The sequence below is a fragment of the Brachionichthys hirsutus genome, chromosome 22 (assembly GCF_040956055.1).
Source record: "Brachionichthys hirsutus isolate HB-005 chromosome 22, CSIRO-AGI_Bhir_v1, whole genome shotgun sequence".
In the NCBI taxonomy this organism is placed as follows: Eukaryota; Metazoa; Chordata; class Actinopteri; order Lophiiformes; family Brachionichthyidae; genus Brachionichthys; species Brachionichthys hirsutus.
In genome coordinates this window covers 7295136-7315495 of record NC_090918.1, presented here as the reverse complement: position 1 = coordinate 7315495, position 20360 = coordinate 7295136, and the positions used below count along the sequence as shown (strand labels likewise).

At 46.2% G+C, this 20360-nt stretch overlaps 1 protein-coding gene across 1 annotated transcript in view; it reads left to right on the top strand.

Annotated features, from left to right (window-relative positions):
• plxna4 (plexin A4) overlaps positions 1–20360 on the top strand; it is a 132352-nt gene that overhangs the window by 5054 nt on the left and 106938 nt on the right. Inside the window, exon 2 of the mRNA XM_068755252.1 lies at positions 3767–3949. Coding sequence (XP_068611353.1) covers positions 3767–3949 — 183 coding nt within the window. The remainder of the gene's footprint in view (positions 1–3766; positions 3950–20360) is intronic.

Sequence of the window (20360 nt, the reverse complement as noted above, 5' to 3'; positions counted from 1 at the left end):
GAGACCATCGACTACCCTCCACCTGAATACGCTGGCTGGAAGGGGTGCGTTTGTTTCGGATGTTCTGATCTCATATTTGCTTTTATTTATTTTTTACTTTCCAGCAAGCAGAACCTTCTAATATCTGACAAGCTACTTTTTCCAAAATATTTTTTTTATTATTTGCTATCAATTGCAATGTAATTAAGCAATCACACATTTGTGGATGCATAAAATCCTTCTGAAATATATAAACGTATGTTGTCTCCCAGCATCATTTCTGGTATAGACAAAACGTCCCATTACATCACATCCCATTGTCGTTCCTCCGTAGCTCCAGTTTCTCCTTCATTCTCTCTCCTGGCTCGGTTCCTTTCAAATGCCGTTTGATGGTTTAACTGTCCCCCCCCCCCCTGCCCAATGTTTATCATCCGTTGTAGCTGCTCAGCTAACAGTTGGCAGGCAGAAGCATCCACAAACACGATTTGACAAAATTTCACAAGCTTATCGACGCTTGCCTCCTCGCACTGAAATTTGCCAGAAAAACACACAATTCAACTTTACGTCAGACATTCCGTGAGAAGTGCGTGGCGTCTGGTGTCCATATGCAGTGTACTGTAATTGTTTTGTGCCTGTGATTACTTGATGTTTTACATCTTACAGTCACATATTGGGTTCTCCTCTCAGCATTCTGACCACTCCGTCAGATTTCCACCAAAGCACCAAATCTCCAGACATGAATTTCTCACTGGATTGTTAATTTCACTGCTGCCCGTATGTTTGTGGAGGTTTAATCGGAAGCAATTCTGCGTATTGGTAGGAACGTTTGATCGGGCGGGGAGACTTCTGCCTCCATTTGGTTCTGAAACGGGCTTCTGCATTTAGAAGAACCCTGGGAGCTGCGAATAAATTCTTAAAACGGGAAGATAATTAATGTTCCTTGCGATCTTTGTGCACTCACAAGATACAAGACACAAGATAACCATCATGCAGCTACTGTTTACGGAGGACTGTAAGTCAAGGATAGATTTTGAGAGAGGAAGCCATTGAAAGTGCTGCGTGGATTATGATAACTGAATCATCAGAATTCCAAGAAGCAGTTGAGCCGCGTGAAGGTGCTGCTGCTGCGGCTCAGCGTGCGTCATTAACTTCATGGACTTGGAGCTGATGTGAACGGCCCCTCGCTACGCCGAAACCCCCAGATTAGGCCATACATCAGACGCCGTTGGAGAGCAGATCTCTTTCAGCCCCCCCCACTAATCTCGGGGAGCAACTCAGCTCTCTTCCGCATGCGCCCGTCGCCACCTCGCTTTCTCTTTCCACTTTGTATCTGCTGATCCCTCTGCACAATCCAGAAGAGAGCTCTCTTTGTGCCGGAGCTGGCAGGCAAACGGGAGCAGAGGAGACGGATACGGCTGAGAGTGACCTGATTCCTCCTCGGTGTTTGGACAGAGGCCAAACACAGAGTCTCGGCTCTCCTGTCCCTCCGACTGCAGGGAGAGCCCCCCCCCCCATCATCATCTGTCCGACTCCTCTGGGGACTCCTGCTCTAGCAGGAAGTTTGTGCACACGTCAAACATAAACGTCCTCAGGTTGTCCTCAGGTTGGAGAGTCGATGCCTTGCTCAAGAGGATGTTTGACGTTATTTGTACTGTAATACATGCTACTGTTTGACTGTACTTGTACTGTAATACATGCTACTGTGTGACTGTACTTGTACTGTAATACATGCTACTGTGTGACTGTACTTGTACTCTAACATTCTATCTAATAAATATATTCATCATCATCATCATGTTTACCATGGCATCAGAAAGGCCAGAGATACAAACACACACACACACACACACAAGGACACTTTATACATATTTATACATGTGTTGATCGTGACACGTGAAAAACACCATTTCAACTTTAAGAGATTAATCTTGGGAGAAATTGGCTGCAGCTTTTTATTATTGATCACCGAAGCCCCAAATGCTACAAAGTGCTCCATTTCCCCGCCAATAAATCCGGTTAACCTTTGAACCCTGTGTTGACGGGGGGGGGGGGGGGGCTCCTTTACAAAGGCAGGGGATGGAAAAACTAAGTGGACAACAGTCTTGATCGAGTGTCGCCTTGCTGCTCGGTTCGTCACAGAGGAAGAGGAATTGTGCTGACTGTCATCTCAGGAAGGCTTTTAGAGTAACGCCACAAAGCGGCCGTAATATTTCACCGCGATGTTACGGCGTGACCCTGGCTGTCACCAGAGCATCATTAATCCACTCCTGAGCCATCATGTGACTCCTAGGACAGAGAGTGCATTCTTGACAACGGCTCATTCTGAAAAGGTCGGCGGGGGGGCTGGGGGGGGGGGGGGGGGGGGGTCCATGTACGAGTATTCGTCTTTGTTTACCGTCTCTGGCAGCTCAGCCGAAATCTTTTCTTCCTCCATCTGTCTCCGGTTTCACTCCTTTTTGTCCTCATCTCAACCCTCCAACCGTATGACATTCTCTTGACCAAAATTCAGGTCATCTCAATCGATCCTTGTACCACTTCATTAGACCCCCCCCCCCCTGCCGGTTATAGCCTTGAGCTCCTCACAGACCTCAACCCGGCCGCGTTCCATTTGTCTAATGAAAGCAGACCTCATATTTCCTCTGTTGCACAATCCAAAGCCTCATATGATGATGATGATGATGATGGCCTTTAGTGAAAGGTTGAGAGGACACACTTGGTTGCCTTTGAGATTGATAGCGAGCTAAAGGGGTTAGCTTGGATGGAAAATAAGTCGTAAACTAAAAGAGCCTCTGGCCTCCCAGAGCTCTGACGATCCAAACCGCTGCATATGTTGTCTTCTTTACTGTGAAGGACAAAGACAGTAAGGACAGTGTCCACTGCCAAGGTATTTCTTTCTGTAGCGACCCATTGCTAAGCTATTGATCCAGAGCAATGCATGCTTCAGTCCTATAGGCACTGTTTGAACTCCATCAATAGCCCCCTGAATAATGACCGATCCCCAGCACCATCAAACCTCATAACTCATTCCGCCCACAGTGCCTGGTATGAAGGTATGAATCCCCCCCCCCCCCCCCCCTTGCAGGATTAAATACATGCATGCAAACACAAAGTGCTGTATGTATTTAATCACAAAATCACAGCGGCATGTCTGCACAGAAGGCATATCAAAATGAACCCACATATATTAGATGTCGTGCAGCGCTTTGCCTCAGTTTGACAACACAGCGCTTCTCTTCTCTTTTTTATTTTTTTTCATTTCTCTCGGTTCACTTTGAATCATTTCACGTTGAATGTCTTGCTGCACCGGCGTTTCCACTGTTGCTGTTGCAACTGGGTGGATGGTGGGAAATTGTGCCTGACAAAGCAGCCTCTGGCACTATTACAGAGCGGAGCTTCTGACTGGGGTCGTCTTCCATCTTCATCTCTCCATTACTTCCTTCCACATTTACCATTCGTTGCATGCAGGCCAGCATACGAAAGCATTTACATGCTCTCTCTCAAATCCAAGCCAACTCCCCCCCCTAAGCCATATCTGATATAAAAATAGACTAAATCACAAAATATTGATTCTTATCTTTCCTAATCTGGAAATCCTCTTTCCTGCTTATTGTCAATTGTATCTTTGTATCTGGATAGCCATGCCCTATAATTCTACCAGACCCCCCACCCCCACCCCCACCTAAATTTCTCTGCAGCTTCAGCAAAAACAGCTGTATTTCTGAAATGCATGAGGAAAGCTGAAGTAAAAGTTTGAATAAATGAAGCTCTTTTTTTTTCCCCACTGCAGCTCTTGACCATTGACGATGACTTTTGCGGCCTTGACATGAATGCACCACTGGGCGTGTCCGAGATGGTCCGCGGCAAGCCCCTCTTCTCCGACGTGGTGGACAAAATGACCTCTGTCATCGCCTACGTCTACAAGAACCACTCGCTCGTCTTCGTGGGCACCAAGAGTGGCCGAGTGAGGAAGGTAAGGAGGAGAGTTTTCGGTTTATCTCTTTCAGAATGAGGAGTAAGGATTGGGAATTGGGAACTGCTGAATTGGAGGCAGGACAGTAGTAGTAAGGCAGGTTGACTTTCAGGCAAATGAGCTGAGTCGGCTGTATCTGAAGAGGTGTGTATGTGTGTGCGCATTAGACAAAGGAAGGAGGAAGCGTGTGCACTTTGCAGTGTGCTTTTTAATGTGTGTCTGTGCTTTGAGGAAGGGGGGAATCAGGAGAACCCCTGAGGGGGGTTTTATTTCTAGAGCCAAGCCTATCTGGTATCTTTCACCATCCTCCTCATCCACCGCACCATATATCAAACACACACTTGTGTACAGCCGGTATCAGGAGTATCCACTGTGCAGTTCCTTCACTTCGGACGTAGAAAATCCGAAGCCCGCGGGAAGCGGATTGTAGCGTGCATCAGCATGTTGCAGAACTTGCAAGACAGCACGGATCAGCATGTTGTAGAATTGATTAGACAAAGTTTCTCATTTTTGTTCTTTGGGCAAATTGATGCATAAGAAATGGATGAAGCACATCATTCGTAAGATATTTACTTGGCTGCATTACGTGTTGCATTTTGACATGTGGCAGGATTTGTCCCCTCAACAGTGTTGGATTATCCGGGTTATGGGGTGTTGTAGCCCCCCCCCTGCACTCACCCACCATGTTGCAGCCCTTTCTGGGCTAATGGGATGATGCACCGCTGTAGGTGTGATAGAAAGGTGGAAGCAGCAGTGCTTTAACTCCGACTTTGTTTCACACACAAATGCACTTTAGGAGCATGACTGAGATTAAATCTCAGGCGTTTTGGCCTCTCAGGCTTGGGGAGTAAAAAAGAGAAAGGATTTAAAAAAAAAAAGAAAAAAAAGGATGGGATGAGAAAGAGAAGGTAGAAGAAGTCGCGACCAAAGGAGTTGTACTGTTTTTGTTAATTACGGGCCTCAGAGTGCTTATTTTATTGCAGACAGGCAGCGGAGTGTTGAGGCAGCGGCTCAGCATGTTTTATTATAATAATAATAACATGCTGGCGGATGTTTGAAATGACGGAAATATGTTACCCTGTTTAAAACCTTTTTTCAAATCTGTGATAGTGGATAGGGACTTCATCCCAAGTGGTTTTACAAGTGCTTCTGATTGCAAACGTGGTATATTCACAAAAAAGAAATTTAAAGACAACACACAGAAGATGGTAGAAGATGATCAATATCGTTTGCCAGTTCTGGTGAACGCACACACACATCACCATTACAGGCCGATCCGCCCCTCCTGTGTACACACTCCCCCCTCCCATGTCGTTAACTGTATACCATTAGATGACATCACAAGCAATAAAAGACCACAACAAGACAATAAAAGGCCTGAGCGTCAGTCCACCTACTTCATCAGTGACTTTATAACCCCTCGGCTAATGGATGTTGATTTATATACACTCCTCCTCCTTACTCGTTCCATTCCTCAACGCGCTCCTCCTTTCTCTCACCCCCCCCCCCTCGCTCACACTATATCACTCTCTCTTATTTGCTCAGCCTTATTTATAATCCTGAGACGAACACGTCACCCTGAGTAAAATACAAGCGTACTGTAAAAGTGAGCGAACCGACTTTAATGTGACGGTATTTGGGTTGTGTTAAATATTTGCAGTCAGATTTATGACATCAAGCTGAACGGGAATCTCAGTGAAATAAATTTGCTTTGTGAAGTTTTCTCAAGACATGTTTGTTGCCCTGTGGTGTTTCGACTAGGTTCACAGCATTCATTATTGTATAAGAGGAATAATGGTGATGATGATGCTGTGGGTGAAGGAAAGCAGAAATGAACAAAAAAATTTAAATCTGAAAATTAAGATGCAGAAATGTGTACAAATAAATAAATAACTGAAATTCTCCAGAAGATTTCAGGCGAAATGAGACCTTTTTATGCTGAAGTTTCACTGTTGCTTTGAAGCCTTTTGCTCTCTGTCGCTTCACTCTCGTAGCGTACCGGTTTTTAAAGTTAGCGCAATTTGATTTGAGAGTGCACTTTGCCGTGCCGCATGCAGCCTATGCCGTCAACGTCTCTGCATGGGAGGTTGTGTTGAGTGAAGTCCGCTGTTGAAAACGTCGAAGATGAATTTCATAATCCTCCCATATACCCAATGCTTAAAACCTCAAATCACAGAGAGATTAAGCTGCGCTGCACGGCTTGATTTGAAAAAGCCTGATGTTTAATTCCAACGAGCAAATCGCCTGCAATTTAAATCCAAAGCTGATGATCTGTGTGCTCGCGCTCTGCTGTTTGATCGTGAAGCTATGACCAGTAGAAAACAAGGTGGCCCAACGGAACACGCCATATTCTCAAAAACCAGTCGGTAGCACCAACAACCGAACAAGTAAGACTCAGTTCATACAATTTACTTCCAGCTTTTTTTAATATATATAAATAGACTTCTCCCTCTTATTGCTTTGCTTTTCCCTTTTATCGTCTTTGTTTGCCCCCCCCCCCCCCTCCTCATTATTCCCCCATCCATCCCCGGGCTCGGTCCGTATCTCTCCATGACAGCGTGGAGTTGCTCTTTGATGGCTACCTCCTGCCATTGGATGTGAATGGGCCATATGGCTTCCATCAGCCCGTCCATCGGTCAGCTTGCGTGCTCATCGGCCTGTGGGCTCTAGGAGATGGAGATGTGATGGAGATAAAAGGCTGTGGCTGGGTGAGGTTTAAACCCATTTGCTGCAGGTCAATGCACAGCAGCAGGTCAAGGGGAAAGCCTTAACCCCCCCCCCCTCCCCCCTGCAGGCTTGGGTTTACTTTATGGCCATTTGGTAGGGCTACATGTAAGCATGTCAGGTACATAATTTGTGCAAGATACTCACAAACTGTACGTGTATACATTGAGATGCATGCGATAAACACTCGCACTCAAATGCCTACCGCTGACTCTGTAGCCCCACGGTGGTTGGATGGGTAGACAAGGGAACGAGAGGGAGGTGTGAAGCGAGGGAAGAGATGAGATTGAGGACCACCTGCTGAGGCGCTAATGCATCTCCTCCCTGTCCTTTCCTGACGGGAGAGCGTTGGCGCTCGATACAATGAGCAGCTAACCTTGAACCTGACAAAGGCAAAGGCACAAAAAAACAAGAAAGGCACGGCATGGGACGAAAAGGTCAAAAATTCAGAGGGTACACGTTACATGTTAGTGTGTCCGAGATATTGGCAGTCGATGCTCGATGCAGCTCTCGATTCGCTCAGCATTAGCACAAAGGGCAAAGAGCAAGGGCTTTTTTGGCTGCGACAGTCACGTCTTAACTGCAGCCGCCCCCTTTTCAATCAGTTTGAGTCCGATGGAGAAGAGGCGAGCCGCAGAAACAAGAGACAAAGGCAAGAGGAAGCGTGGAAGTGAAAGAAGAGGGCAGACCAAAGCCAGACTAAGTAAAAGCTTTACAAGGTGATAGCTACTCACGGGAGAAAGACCAGAGCTTGCAGGAATCTTATGGAGACACAGAGAGGGGGGGGGGGGCGCCTGTCATTTGTTTTTATCTGAGGATACGGCTCAACAGCTCAATTCAGATGGTGAATGGTTAATAGTTGTTATTGGGGGAGGAAAGGTCCCACTTTTGATTCAACCGTGACCAATTTTAATCACAAGATGCTCTCCTGCAGCAGTGATGGTTCCTTTTCACTGCCTGTCTGCTGCCCTCTTCATTACAAACGTATGATTTACTTGCTTCCCCCTGCTATTTCACTCTTAACCCCCCCCCCCCCCCCCCCCACACACACACACACACACCGTCCCTCGCGCCTTCAATCCATGGCACCGGCATCTTCAGATCATCCGTTTTGTTCGGGTTTGACTTTGAAAGTGTTTTTTTTTTCTTTTTTTTAAAGACGATGGCGATCAGAAGGAATCGCTTCACACGACTTTGCAGTAAAAATGTCTTTTCATGAAGGAGTACGAGACTTTTGTAGTAAAAATTCAATATACATCTCTGACTATATGAGAACAAAGGTAACAAAAGCTGAGCTGCTGGCATAATAGATTATGAATGGACATATATGTGTGGGTGAGAGAGCTTTGACTAGACATATTTATCGCTCTGGACCAGTCCCCATATGCTTTGTGAGTTGATTGTGTCCTTGTTTTGTGTGTGTGGCTCGGTGTGTTGGCGCCTGTCTTTGCGTGTTTGTGATGATGGGTTGGTTAGCCCCAGATGCAGATTATTGAAATGGACTGAGCTGAGCCGTGGTCAGTGGAGCAGAGGATTAACTGCTTAGAGCTAATGATGAAATATGCTTTAGAATGGGCAGGCATTGCATGGATACGCGTGTGTGTGTGTGTGTGTGTGTGCGGTATATGATTCAACCACCCTGCTTGGTAGGCTACAAACACAATGCTCTTCAACACAGGTGCACACACTCCGAAGCACAACCCGGACCAGCGGCCATTACAGCCTTATTAATTCCTGCCAGCGGTCGAAATGCTGCTATATTTGAGCAGTATTCCTAAAATGCCGACATTCCTCACCAGTCTTACCAGTTTGTTTGGCGTCGCGTGTTTGCATTGCTGCCCCCCCACCCCCAGCATGTGATAGCACACAAAGGAGACACACGTGTCTGAAAGTATATTTTGATAAGCTCCGTGTTGCAGTGCAGTTTAGGATGGTCTGACGCCATGATTGCGAGCTTCCACTTCGTTGATATGATATGAACCGTTGTTCTTGGGACAATTGTTTTCACATACATTTCTGGTGAATGCATGGTGCACATTTGGTGCACACTCGCCACCTGGGTCTCCTTCCAAACTCCAATGTCTCCCTTTAGTGAAATGCATCTGCGTGTTTTTGTGTCTGTAGTGGTTCAGAGTTCTCTCTCTCTCTCTCTCTCTCTCTCACTCTGTGTGTGTCTTAGCCCATTCTGTGCAGAAAACCATGGAAGCAAATGAGAAGTGAGGTCCAGTAGTGGCCTGGGAAGAGAATCAGAATGTAGTGGGATGCCCATGTGTGTCTACACAATGCTTGCCAACACAAAATCCCCTCATCCAGTAGCCAGCTCTCTCACCAACGTGGATACAGGGTAGAGTTGAATACAGGAAGGGCGAGAGAGGGAGAGTCCGGGAATGGAAGATGCGCTGGAGAGAAAGAAAAATGGAGCCAGACTGGGCAGAGCGTCAGCGTTCCAGGATAAAAGAAGTCTCGGAGTTGAAAACGAGACGAGGAGGAGATGAAGCTCGAGGTGGTTTGATGGACGGACGCATGTTTGTGAAACAGATGGAACGATGCGGAGAGGAATATTGCTGGGAGACACATGGCGAGGGCCAGAGATGGAAGTTGGAGATGGGCGGATGCGGTGATAAACTGGGGGCCAAATAATCAAGAGAGAGGAACAAATAAAAAGGGGTGTGGAAACGGGGGGTGAAATGGAAGAGGAAAGCAAGGGGTAACTCGAGAGTGATAGGGCATGTCTTCCATGCCATTACAGAATACCCCCCCCCCCCTCCCCTGCACACTCTTGCACACACACCTTAACTTTTCCATTTGTCCAGCCGGAGAGACGCGGTGATAAGTTCATGAAAGATGGGAGGGAAGAGGAGGAAAGCAATCTCTCCTGATTTAGAGTATCACATGGCGCTCGGGTTAGCGGGGAGCGGCGACCGTACGCCTTCTCCTCCTGACTCAACAGCTACACAAAGTGTCCTAGTGGGGCGGATGACATTGCTTGTGCCTTCACTGTGTCGGACTGTCAACCTTCATTTGTGCGCGTGCACGTGGCCCTATGTAAAAATAGCCATTTGCCCCACGTGTGTCATTCAGGTGTGTATTTATAGATACCTTTGCGGCTCGCTTGGCCTTTTCCCTCGCTTCCAGGACTCCTTTATAATTGATGAGCTGCCAGGGTCTGCGCGGGGCAGTAGTCCATGCACACACACACACACCTAATCGCACACAGACATACAACCAACCTTGGTAACCAGCTGCTTCTCTTCATGTTAGCATTATGTTTGCATATTTTGCTGCAGCTTGCCACAAAGGCCAGCCTCCAGCTATGAATCATGGTTAATGTAGTGCTACGGCCGATGTGCTGTTGATGTTGCTCTGACTTTGATTCGCTACAACGGCCCTTAGCGGAAAATTGTGCTCCCTCGGAATGTCAACTCAATATTATGCTGCTGGATATTTTCTTATAAATTGCTTTTCCGACTTTCCGATGAAACTGAATTAGCATGCAGACAACCAGGCATGCGGGGATTCATTTCTTACACACTTACACATCTTTTCAGAACTGAGACGTAGAGTGGGTGAATGCCTGCAGAGAGGAGGAGCGCACGGGGCAAAATCGGCCGGCGAGGCCAGGAAGATGGGCGACGGAGATGGAGAGAATGCCGAGAAGAGGGCAAAGGGACACACGGTCTGATTGGAAGAGAGGGTTAGAGTGGTGAAATAGCCTGATGCTCATTTTGCTCCTGTGATTCTGCACCTTTTGGAGAGGAGCACCAGTATGTGGCAGCCAATTGAGCCGTGAGTGAGTGGCGATTCCATGCGGTGTGTACGTTGAGCTAAAAGGCTCGAGCCGGCGGAGGAGTCGGAGGGAGAAAATGACTAACTCCAGCATGATCCTTCTGATTCCTGACAGTTTGAACTGTAGTTGACTCTGAACCGTTTGCTGGCTCAGGGAGGGACGGCAGGGTTGGAGAGGATGAGTCAAGTTCTGGGGAAATAAACAAATCCAAGGGCTGGAGTGGGGAATCTGTGCTCGCGTTCACCAGCACATTATTCCTCTGTATATTTTCACATTTTTCCTCGGGAGTGGTTTGTCTCGGAGTTCAACATCTCAGAAATGTCAGATTTCGGCGGAGAACAGTCTCGGTGCGATATTTTCATCAAATAGAACGTGTTTCCTTCTGAATGGAAGGAAAGTCTGCGATTCTTGCCGTATTCTGACTGCTCGGACGGTTGTGTGTGCGGGCGTGAACACAACTACACATGCGTGCGTTCAATTTTTGATGAGGCTGCCGCTTTATTTTGGTCAGTAAATCTTAACACTGCCTGGAATCGGAGCTTAATGTCTACTGAGAATTGCCCAGACCACAGCGAGCAAATTGAAATGGTGGGCTGGCTTTTTTGCGGCGCTGGGAAAATTCGCAATTTGTGAATCCCTTTAAATATTCATGCAGCTTGTTCATCAGTGTTTCAAATAACTGGGAATGCAGTCCCTGCTATGTTAAAATACCAGGCCCTAAGAAACGGCAAATACTCGCTGCTATCTATTTATCATTCCTTCTGTTTCCTGTAATTTTCTCCTCTTCTTTCTGTTCCAATTGACATGTGGTACGGCTGTCCAGTGAGAAAAGCAGTCATCCTGTGAGTGTTTACAAGCTGCTCGGCGAGGACGGGCACGGAGCCTATATCGTGGAAGCACTTTTGAATTACTCAACCTCCCTTTAGTTCACGTCTAGTCCATAATAGGCAGATGTCCAGAGCAACGTGTCTGGGATGAAGAAAGGTCTGTTTGCAGCCATTATCATTCTGTTACAGAGGCTTGTTTTCACCTCTTTAAGCTTTAACAGTCATCAGGGGTTGTGCCAAGCTTAGAACAGTGATCCAGCAAACCATGCAAAGTAATGCAGCATGCAAACTAGATGCAAAGCCAACGGCTTCTATTCATTTCTGAGGTTCCTGCTGCACGGTGCATGTGGTGACATGATGCTATCTATATTTGCATAAACAAGACTCCACCTCAACTCCATCCAGTGCGACTGTCAATCTAGGCAAGTGCATCTCAGAATTAGATTTTAGTGCAATAAAAGAGCGTTTTTCTTTCAGGTTGCTGTCTTTTCTCATTCTCTGTCTTCTTCTAGCATAACTAATCAATGTCACTGCCACAAAAAAAGATCTGCAGCACCATTCCCAATGTATCTGCTCTTAGCCTACGCATACAAGCGGCCTGATCTACATAGAAAAGACAGGTCAAGTGTGAAAACAGGCAAATGAGTACCGGTATGTTATTATGAAGCGCAGAAGCAACCAGAGCGGAATGTACAAAAATCTGCACCGGATCAAAGATGTGCTTAAAACAAAAACCCTGCAGCAAACTTGCATAGTTTTAAGATGGCAGGAGCAGTTGACAACAATAGTCATGCTTCAATTGGCAAACCATAATCGCTTGGCTACATCTCTGACATGCTCATGGTAACACAACAGATCCAAGGAGTGCCCCGTCAGGTTCACGCTTGGTTCTCCTCACCAGCTCGAGTAGCATCATTATTCTCCAGCCACATCACAATTATGTCAAGGCAGCAAATAGGACTGCAATTATGCCCGAGCCGTCGGTCCTCTGCTGACGGATCGCTGGGCAGGTAACCTGCAGAGAAACGCTGCACATTTTGCAATCTCCTCCCCGCGTGTGCACGATCGCCCACTCGCCTTCGTCTTCCACTCATGACAAAAGTGACTGCGCAGTTCGGATTCAACCTCTGCAGCCGCATGCTTCTTTGATTCGGTGCATTGGAAGCTCTTCAAGTGGCTTTAAAAACTCTTACGTGGAAGACTGCGAATAAAGGCACTCAGCTTTTGATTAGCAATTCCTGAAAGTGATGCATCGCTAATTAAATGTTATAGAGAAACGTTATAATAGCTGCACCTCGACAAAATGACAATCTGTTAATTATAATTCCAATTTTATGTCATGCGCTGTTGGCATTTGGGCTGTGTTCAAGGGCCGAATCATTGCATGGCAATTCTTAATTTGGCGCTCAGCGGTAGAAAATCAATACAAATGTCTAGCAACTAATCACACAGTGTGTTTCTGTGTCACACGGGGGGGATATTTGGCTCGCACTAACCCTGCCAGGGCCAGACATTTATTTCCCATCAATATCTCCCTAAATATTAATGGCATGGCCGGGGTTATGACGTAGTTTACAATGTACGGTTCATTATGATTGAGGATGAGTTAAGATCGATGTCCCTTTCATTCACCAGACACAAAACAATGTTCTCTCCACTGTGTTCGCTCTTTTTTCATTCCACTCTATACAAACTTTCATCACTTTGTGTGTAATAGATTTTCTCAAAACCATTGATGGATGGATGGTTCAGGCCGATCCATTCTCTCCTCGTTTTGTGCCGGTGGACAGCGTGTGTCGCACCCATATATCTGCAGTGGCTCCCATTCCTAGAAGCTACGCATACCTCGTTCTTCTGTCCTTTACTTCCTTCACTCTATTCATGCCTGCCATGCTTTTCTGGGCAACTTTCCTCTCCTACCCAACTCCCCGTGATTTATGGCTGAGTCTGTGCCGCTGTGTTATAGAGGACACACCACTGCAGGGGAGCCCTCCTCCCACTGCCTCCCATCCCTCTTCAGCTACTTCCTCTTCCCCGCACGCCTGTAGCCAATCGTTGCGCACCACGGGTCTCATGGGGCGACTCATGCCCCCGCACACCTTTCTCTTTCCTCCACCTTTTCCTCTTTTTTCCTGTCTCTCTCTCTCTCTCTCTCTCCCTCTGCAGAGAACAGTTTGCCTCACAACTGGGTCATTCGTTTCCCCTCTCCAGTAAATGCTAGCAGCCAGTCAGAGGGGAGGACCGGACTTTGCACTCCGCAGCTTGTACCAAATGATACTGACCCCGTCCGGGCGGTAGCGTTTGTTCGCGTGCATGGGGCGAACTCAAACCAATTGTACGGGTACATTGAGGTGGAAAATATCTGTGACTTGGAATCTTTGAGAATGAGATGTTTCTAGATTTGTCCTGCCACATGCATCGAGTCTCATCCAAAAGATCTGTTGCATCTCCCAGCTCCAATCAGCTCCCAGCAGTTTGTTTTGTTTTGCTTTGTTGTTATTTGCACCTTCTCATGTCGCTCCGCTTCCACTCCTACGCGTCTCGCACGCATGCCCACGCGCAGCCCTCCAACGTTAGCTGCAGCGGTGTCGGGGAGTTGTGATTTAGATTACTCTGACTCGCCCATTAAGCAGATGCCAGCGTAAACATCTTTAAAAGGGTCCTTGGGTCTGTCTGTCTGACGGCGAGGCTTTGAAGTGTGCCCGGAGTGGCGAAGCCGCTTCGGAGACACAATGACGGCGGAGACGGAGAAGGGGAAGAGCTGGAGCGAGTAAATAAATTAGTTGGAAGGAGAGCGAGAAACTGAGGGGACAGCAAGTAATAGTAGCCTTATACACCTTTCCTGCAGCCCTCTCCTCTGCTGGCCCTCGATGTTTCTCTTCTCGGCACAGAGCTTATTAAATGGAGCTTTATCTCAGTTACAGCAGCGCTCCCAATGGATTATGGGATTTTTCTGTCTTTCTGCATGCACATAAAGGTAATTGCCAACCTGCGGATTCCCTTTGTTTTAAAGAATAAGGTGCAAAATGAGGTGGCGCCACGGCACAATGGGTAGCGCTGTGGCCTCACAGCAAGGTTCAAATCCACCTAGACTTAGAACTATGTATATAACATGGGTTCTCTTTGAGTTCTCCAGCTTCTTCCCACCGTCAAAAACATGCGCTATGATTGGTTGTTTGCCTTTCAGTGTTGCGTGATGAACCGGTGACTTGTTCAGGGTGGACTCACAAAGTTAGCCTTCATTTTCCAGCCATGTCAGCCATGTTAACAACAAGGAATGGTTCTCCGCTCTCAATTGTTGAGATATGCATATGAGTTACAAAAAGCTGCTTCTGAATGCAAATAAAGGACGTATTAACACACCAATGCGGGTTTTTACCCTGCAACGACACATTAACGTGTGTGCAAAAATCATCAACCAACCAAAAAGGCACTGTACAACAAGTTCCATTGTTATGTTAAGTATATTCAACCTGATATAAGCCTGATGGAGATATGCAATTCTCATTCAAAAGATACAAGTACTATTAATTTGCACTACGAGTGATTGTAATTTTTATCGTGTTTCCTGCCGGAAGAGTAAGTGGCATTCTCCCCGTGCCGCTGTTAGCGTAATAGTTTTTCAGCTTTCGAGCATATGGCTTCCGAGATGAGGCCGTTTGATGAATATATCCCACCCTTTCAGTCAGGGAGGGGGCCAGTGCAACACTTTTTTTTTTTTTTAGGAGAGACTATTTTTGAGCAGTTGCTCGTGTGATGCAATGACTCCATCCCGCTCCATCAGTCACTGCAGCTCTCAGCGAGCGGCAGCTCTTCCCTGCTCGATATTCATCCCTCCTGAGAGACTGGACGCTCCGTTTGTTTAATATAGATAACGAAAAACAGCCTTTTTACTGTGGGGGGTGCTTTTGTACTATTTGGAGGATACGAAGGTTTTATGAACATTCATTACTATAATTGGAAATACAATAAAGCACAGATGCACCCAACCTAATGCGAGAGGATTTGTCAATTTGATATTCTATTCGTTTTAGCTTCCTCTTATGTATCTTAAAACAAATCAGACACGCTCTTATGGGAGAAGTTCTGATAAAGACATTATTCCTTCTTGTGCAGTACAAAGTGTCAACATAATTCAAGCCGTTGGGAATACCTTGTGTTCCACTACTATCTGTCGGAATGTTTCGAGAATGCGATCGACCGGCACAACCTCAGTCTAGCATTTTTATTTGGTCAAAGACCAACTCGCCAAAAGTGAAGAGACTGAGTCCTCCATTAGTCACATTTCAACACCCATCCCTTAATTTTGTCTTTTATCTTTTAGTAAATCTCTCTGCGCCTGGTTTTGGCTAACAGGCTAAAAGCTCTGCCAGGCGAGCCAGTGACTATGCCCGCTCCATCTGGTCTGGCTCTCCAGACCCCTCCTCGTTAGGCCTTTACTGCAGTTTAGTCTCAGCTGCCTGCTCCTACAACTGGCAAACCCACCCAACCCCTGTCCCCTCTCCTACAGCAGTGGCTTCCGTGCTACCCGGGATGCTCTAAACGAAAAGCGTTGCATCATCAGCGTATTTCTCCCTCTCTCTCACTGTTATCTTGTTTCGTGTTCCTAAAAGTCAGGCGTGGTTCCCAGGTGAATTTGCATACTAGCAGATGTAGCCGTTGTAATGCGTTGGCACGCCCTTGTTTCACAAAGGGCGCGGGCTCCACGGTTGGCGGTCAAAGACGCACCGAGGGAAACATGATCTGAAATAGAAAGTCACACTCTCTTCTATCCAGATGGATGGAGTATAAATAGGAGAGTGGGGAAGTTGAGAAAGTTGCCAGCGAGTGGGATGGAATGGTTGACTGCCAATGTCATGTGATTGGCTGATCTGTTTGTCAGTCAAACAATCCTCTAATAAAGCTTTGCCTCTTTTTGTTGAACTCAGTGGTGATCAGATCTCAGGTAGACTCATAGAAGCGCTGCGGCCCTCCGGAGCGATTCTCGATATGCTAAAAAAAGACTGGAACAAAAAGTGTTCTTTTTCTTCGGTGAAATATGTTTAAATACTCCAAGTGATACATTTGTCACCTCCTTTTCTTTTAAAGTCAATAGAAGCCAAGAATGATTTAGCATTAAGCTGTAAAATATTGAGCACCTTTTCACGGCGCTCTGGTAGATAAAAGTGTCTCAGCCCAGACAGAAGTGAACTGTTGATGCTCCGGCTACATCGCCGCAGCGAATAACTGTGAGAACAGCTACGTAGCCTTGTATATGATGTGCACGGCCTGCAGCTCTCTGTAGTGGAGCATGTTTAGATCACTAGAACGCCTCCTTTTTAAGCATATCATCACATACTCTGTGGCCACACACAAACACACATCGGCGTGCACAGACCCAGCACACTCAAACACTTAGCTTCCTCGTATTAAATGGCCACTAATTCTCTTTATCAAGGGATTATACATAATTGATTCATGGCTGAGGAGTGAAATTACTCATCAGTTGAAAGAGAAAAAATAAAAATCATTTTGTCTTCTGGCGGGAGCGTGTCCGACTGTACTTTAGAGTTAATCAAGGAGATGTACTGTAGTTGCGCTCGAGGCTATCCATACAGTCTTTCTTTTATTTGTATTTTTTTAAATGCAGCACCATTCAGTAAATATTCAGAAGCAGCGATGCTTTTATAAGATGCCAAACCTCAGACGCAATGACGCAATTTAGAATTAACATCATCCAAGAAATTTAACCCTGAGGCCCTTTGAAAATAACTACCTGCCACTGGCATTAGCATGCTCCATTGTGTCGCGTTTAAAGAGACGGCGCGTCTTTTCGTCCCTCGAAGCAGGTTCATGAAGAATATGTACTCTATAAAAGATTTTATTGACCCTCAATTCAGTGATGTTAAGAAAAATGGTTTTCTCAAAACATACACTTTTCCCCAACCTTGTTGCCTACTCACAGACCTCATATACTTAAAAAAAAAAAAAACGGTTACTTTTGTAAATATCCCCTTGCAAATATGAGCGTATGTTTGTGCATCAACAGAAACCGTAGCCCAGCACCGAATGCCAACACATCAAAGGAAATCCATTATGTGAGCATTCAGTATGAAACAGATCTGTGTCTACATTACGCCTGTTATGGCAGATCCATTTCAGTTTGATGTTTTCCCTGGGCCCTCCGTTAATAAATGCCTGCATTGCTCAAAGTGGAGGAATTTCTTCCCCTCTGTTTCCTGTGAGCCGATAGCACATTTAGTCTCCTGCTGTTGCTAGGCTACGTTGCCTGGCAACTATTTATTTACTATTATGGGATTGCAGGGCTCAATGGGGAAGTTAGCATGGACAATTTAACCTTCTGTTTTTCGTGCGCTTATGTGGCGTCATATTATGCATATTCCAATTTTTAGTGCGAACATTCTGCCGCAGCGGAGGTGAACAACAGCGGCACTTCAGCTGCGGCCCACAATGTATTCATGTGTGATTATAAGGCAATACCAGACAACAAAAACAACACAAACAGTACATTATGATGCAAGGGTGCTGTATCACTTAACCTGTCTGACCACACACACACACACACACACATACACACACACACATGCACAAACTCAACCTTCCAGTCAGCTCTATAATTTTGATCGCTTTCGTCAGATATTGTAAACCACTCTACAGGGGCCATCAGCAAACAGATGCCATAAACACAGACATCAGCACACTGGGCATGCTCAGTGTCCCCTCCAGCAGTGTGGCCCGACGGCTGAACAAGGAAATGAGTTGATTGGCGTCAATCAGTAGCATATTTGCATCCCAATAGGAGTGCGAGTAGACAGGGATGCAATGAATGGGTAATTTCGTTGCAGGCCTGAGGCTGTCTTCTATTGGCTAAGATGGACTTCACATTTACATATTATGAATTGGGCTAATTGCATGATTTGGAGAATTTTGTAATCCACCGCTGACCGTAAGCACAACTGCAGTGATTGCAGTGAATCGCCTTGTAATTACTTTCTCAATCAGAGAAATGAATTGTCAGAAAATGCGTAACATTTCTGATGCAGTTTGAGTGTTTTTATATCCTGTTTATTCGCTAACATCTGTATTACCACCAGTCATTTAAACCCTTTAATAACTACAGACAACAGGCAAACAATTTCTTCAGCAAAGGGTACATTTTCTCCCAGGACACGGGAATAAACTGGTTGCTCCCATAAATTGTATCCCATCCTGTAAAGACTGCACGCTGGAGAAATGTGTGTGGAAGTGTTTGTGTGTGTTTATGCAGGCCTCTGCTTGCTTGTGCATCTAGTGAATCAAACATAGTAAGGAAAGTGCTTTTACGGTAAATTAACACCCATAAAGACAAGGGATGAGATCATGTGTGTGTGTGTGTGTTGGCTGGCCTCTGTCCAGGTGATGAATGTTCCAAGGAGCTGAGTGAAGGAGAGTGTCTATAAAAATTCCAGCTACCATTCCGCCCTTCATCCCTTCTTTCCTACCATCCTCCATTTACCGCTACTCTTTTTTCATCCATCTCAATCCGATACTTCAGGGCAACGTTCCAACAAACAAATGAGTGTAATATTATTTATCATTTGAGAGCATTGAACCAGTTGTGAGGACGGACAATATGAGAGAAGACAAGTTTGTTATGGGACAAACAATGACGGAGGGAGATATATATTGACAGACTCTTCTTAAATGCCCTCGACACTGCCCGGCTCCCTGCCTTTAGATCATGGTATCTTGCCCTTGTTTGTGCCAACAACCCCATACTGTGCCCCCCCACACACACACAGGTGGGTAGCTGCATCCCCCCCCAAGCCATCTGAGATGAAAAGGCTATGGATCAAACAACTGCTAAACTTTGATCAATCTGGCAACAAGTGTAAATAGGATCATTAGTAGGGATTTAACATGGGGGGGGGGGGGTCCCAACTGCGAGTACATACGCAAACACACACACATGCTGGTATTAGATGGCACCTTTTGCTGTGCATGCACACACACACACACACACACACACACACACTGTGTCTCGGTGCGGCAAACGGACAGAATGCCAACCGGGCCTTTAATTCGGGTGTAATCTGAAAGTGTATCTGGAGAGATTTGACATAAAGAGTAGAAGGGAGGGATGGGGTATATTTTTGTCAAATTGTATCATGTATCGCTCACGATTCCGCCGTCTTCATCTTCGTCTCTTTCTGCTCCTCGTATTACGGCTCCTTGCCACATTAGCTGTGGTTTGAAACAACTCTTGATCCAATTCAAATCCGCAAATCAGTGAGTCCTCTCCCTAAACTCCTTAGATTTCCATGGGCCCAAACCCGATTACATTGCTTTTATAAACCACAAAACCCACCGCTGCCGCGGCTTGTCCTGCTGCAAGCCTCTTATCTGTCAAAATGCGCTAATGAGTTTGAAGCTCGCCGCCGCTGATGCTAAGGTGGAGAGAGGGAGCGACATTGGGGTTGCGTTGTACGCGATTGGTTGACGCCATCCACGGTATGTTAGAGTCTCCAACTCCAACTTTGTTGCCTTTAACTCAGACCAGAATGCCTTTTGTTTGCCTACTTGAGATCCAAAATGCAATTAAGTTATCACTCGGTGATCTGCCCTGCAGTGGTCATAGATCACGGCTCGAGGCTTAGAAACCCGCCGAGCGGCTGACTCTCCATTCGCCGGCTTCGCTTCGTGTCTGCGTTGAGATCGATTAAGGTACACATGTGTTTAGCCAGCGGGGGTTTATACACTATTGCTCTATTGTTGAGCTTTTGAAAATGCATCTGACCTCGCCCCTCACCTTGACCCCTGACCTCTGACCCTGGCCTTGTTCTCAACGCCATTGTTGAGGCGAGAAGATGGAGGAGGAAACCCCAGCTGCTGGTTCTTCACCTAATGGGCTGCCAGAGCTATATGCATCTGAACTTTGGCATCCTCTTTTATCCCCCCCCCCGCCCTTCCCGTATTCATCCTCTTATCCCACCTTTAGCCCCCCCCTCCGCCCCTCGTCTTCTAAAATAAAATTAGCTTGGCAGTTGGCATTTTGCTTTTTGGACGGCAGGTCTCTCTCCCCAATGTTCAATTA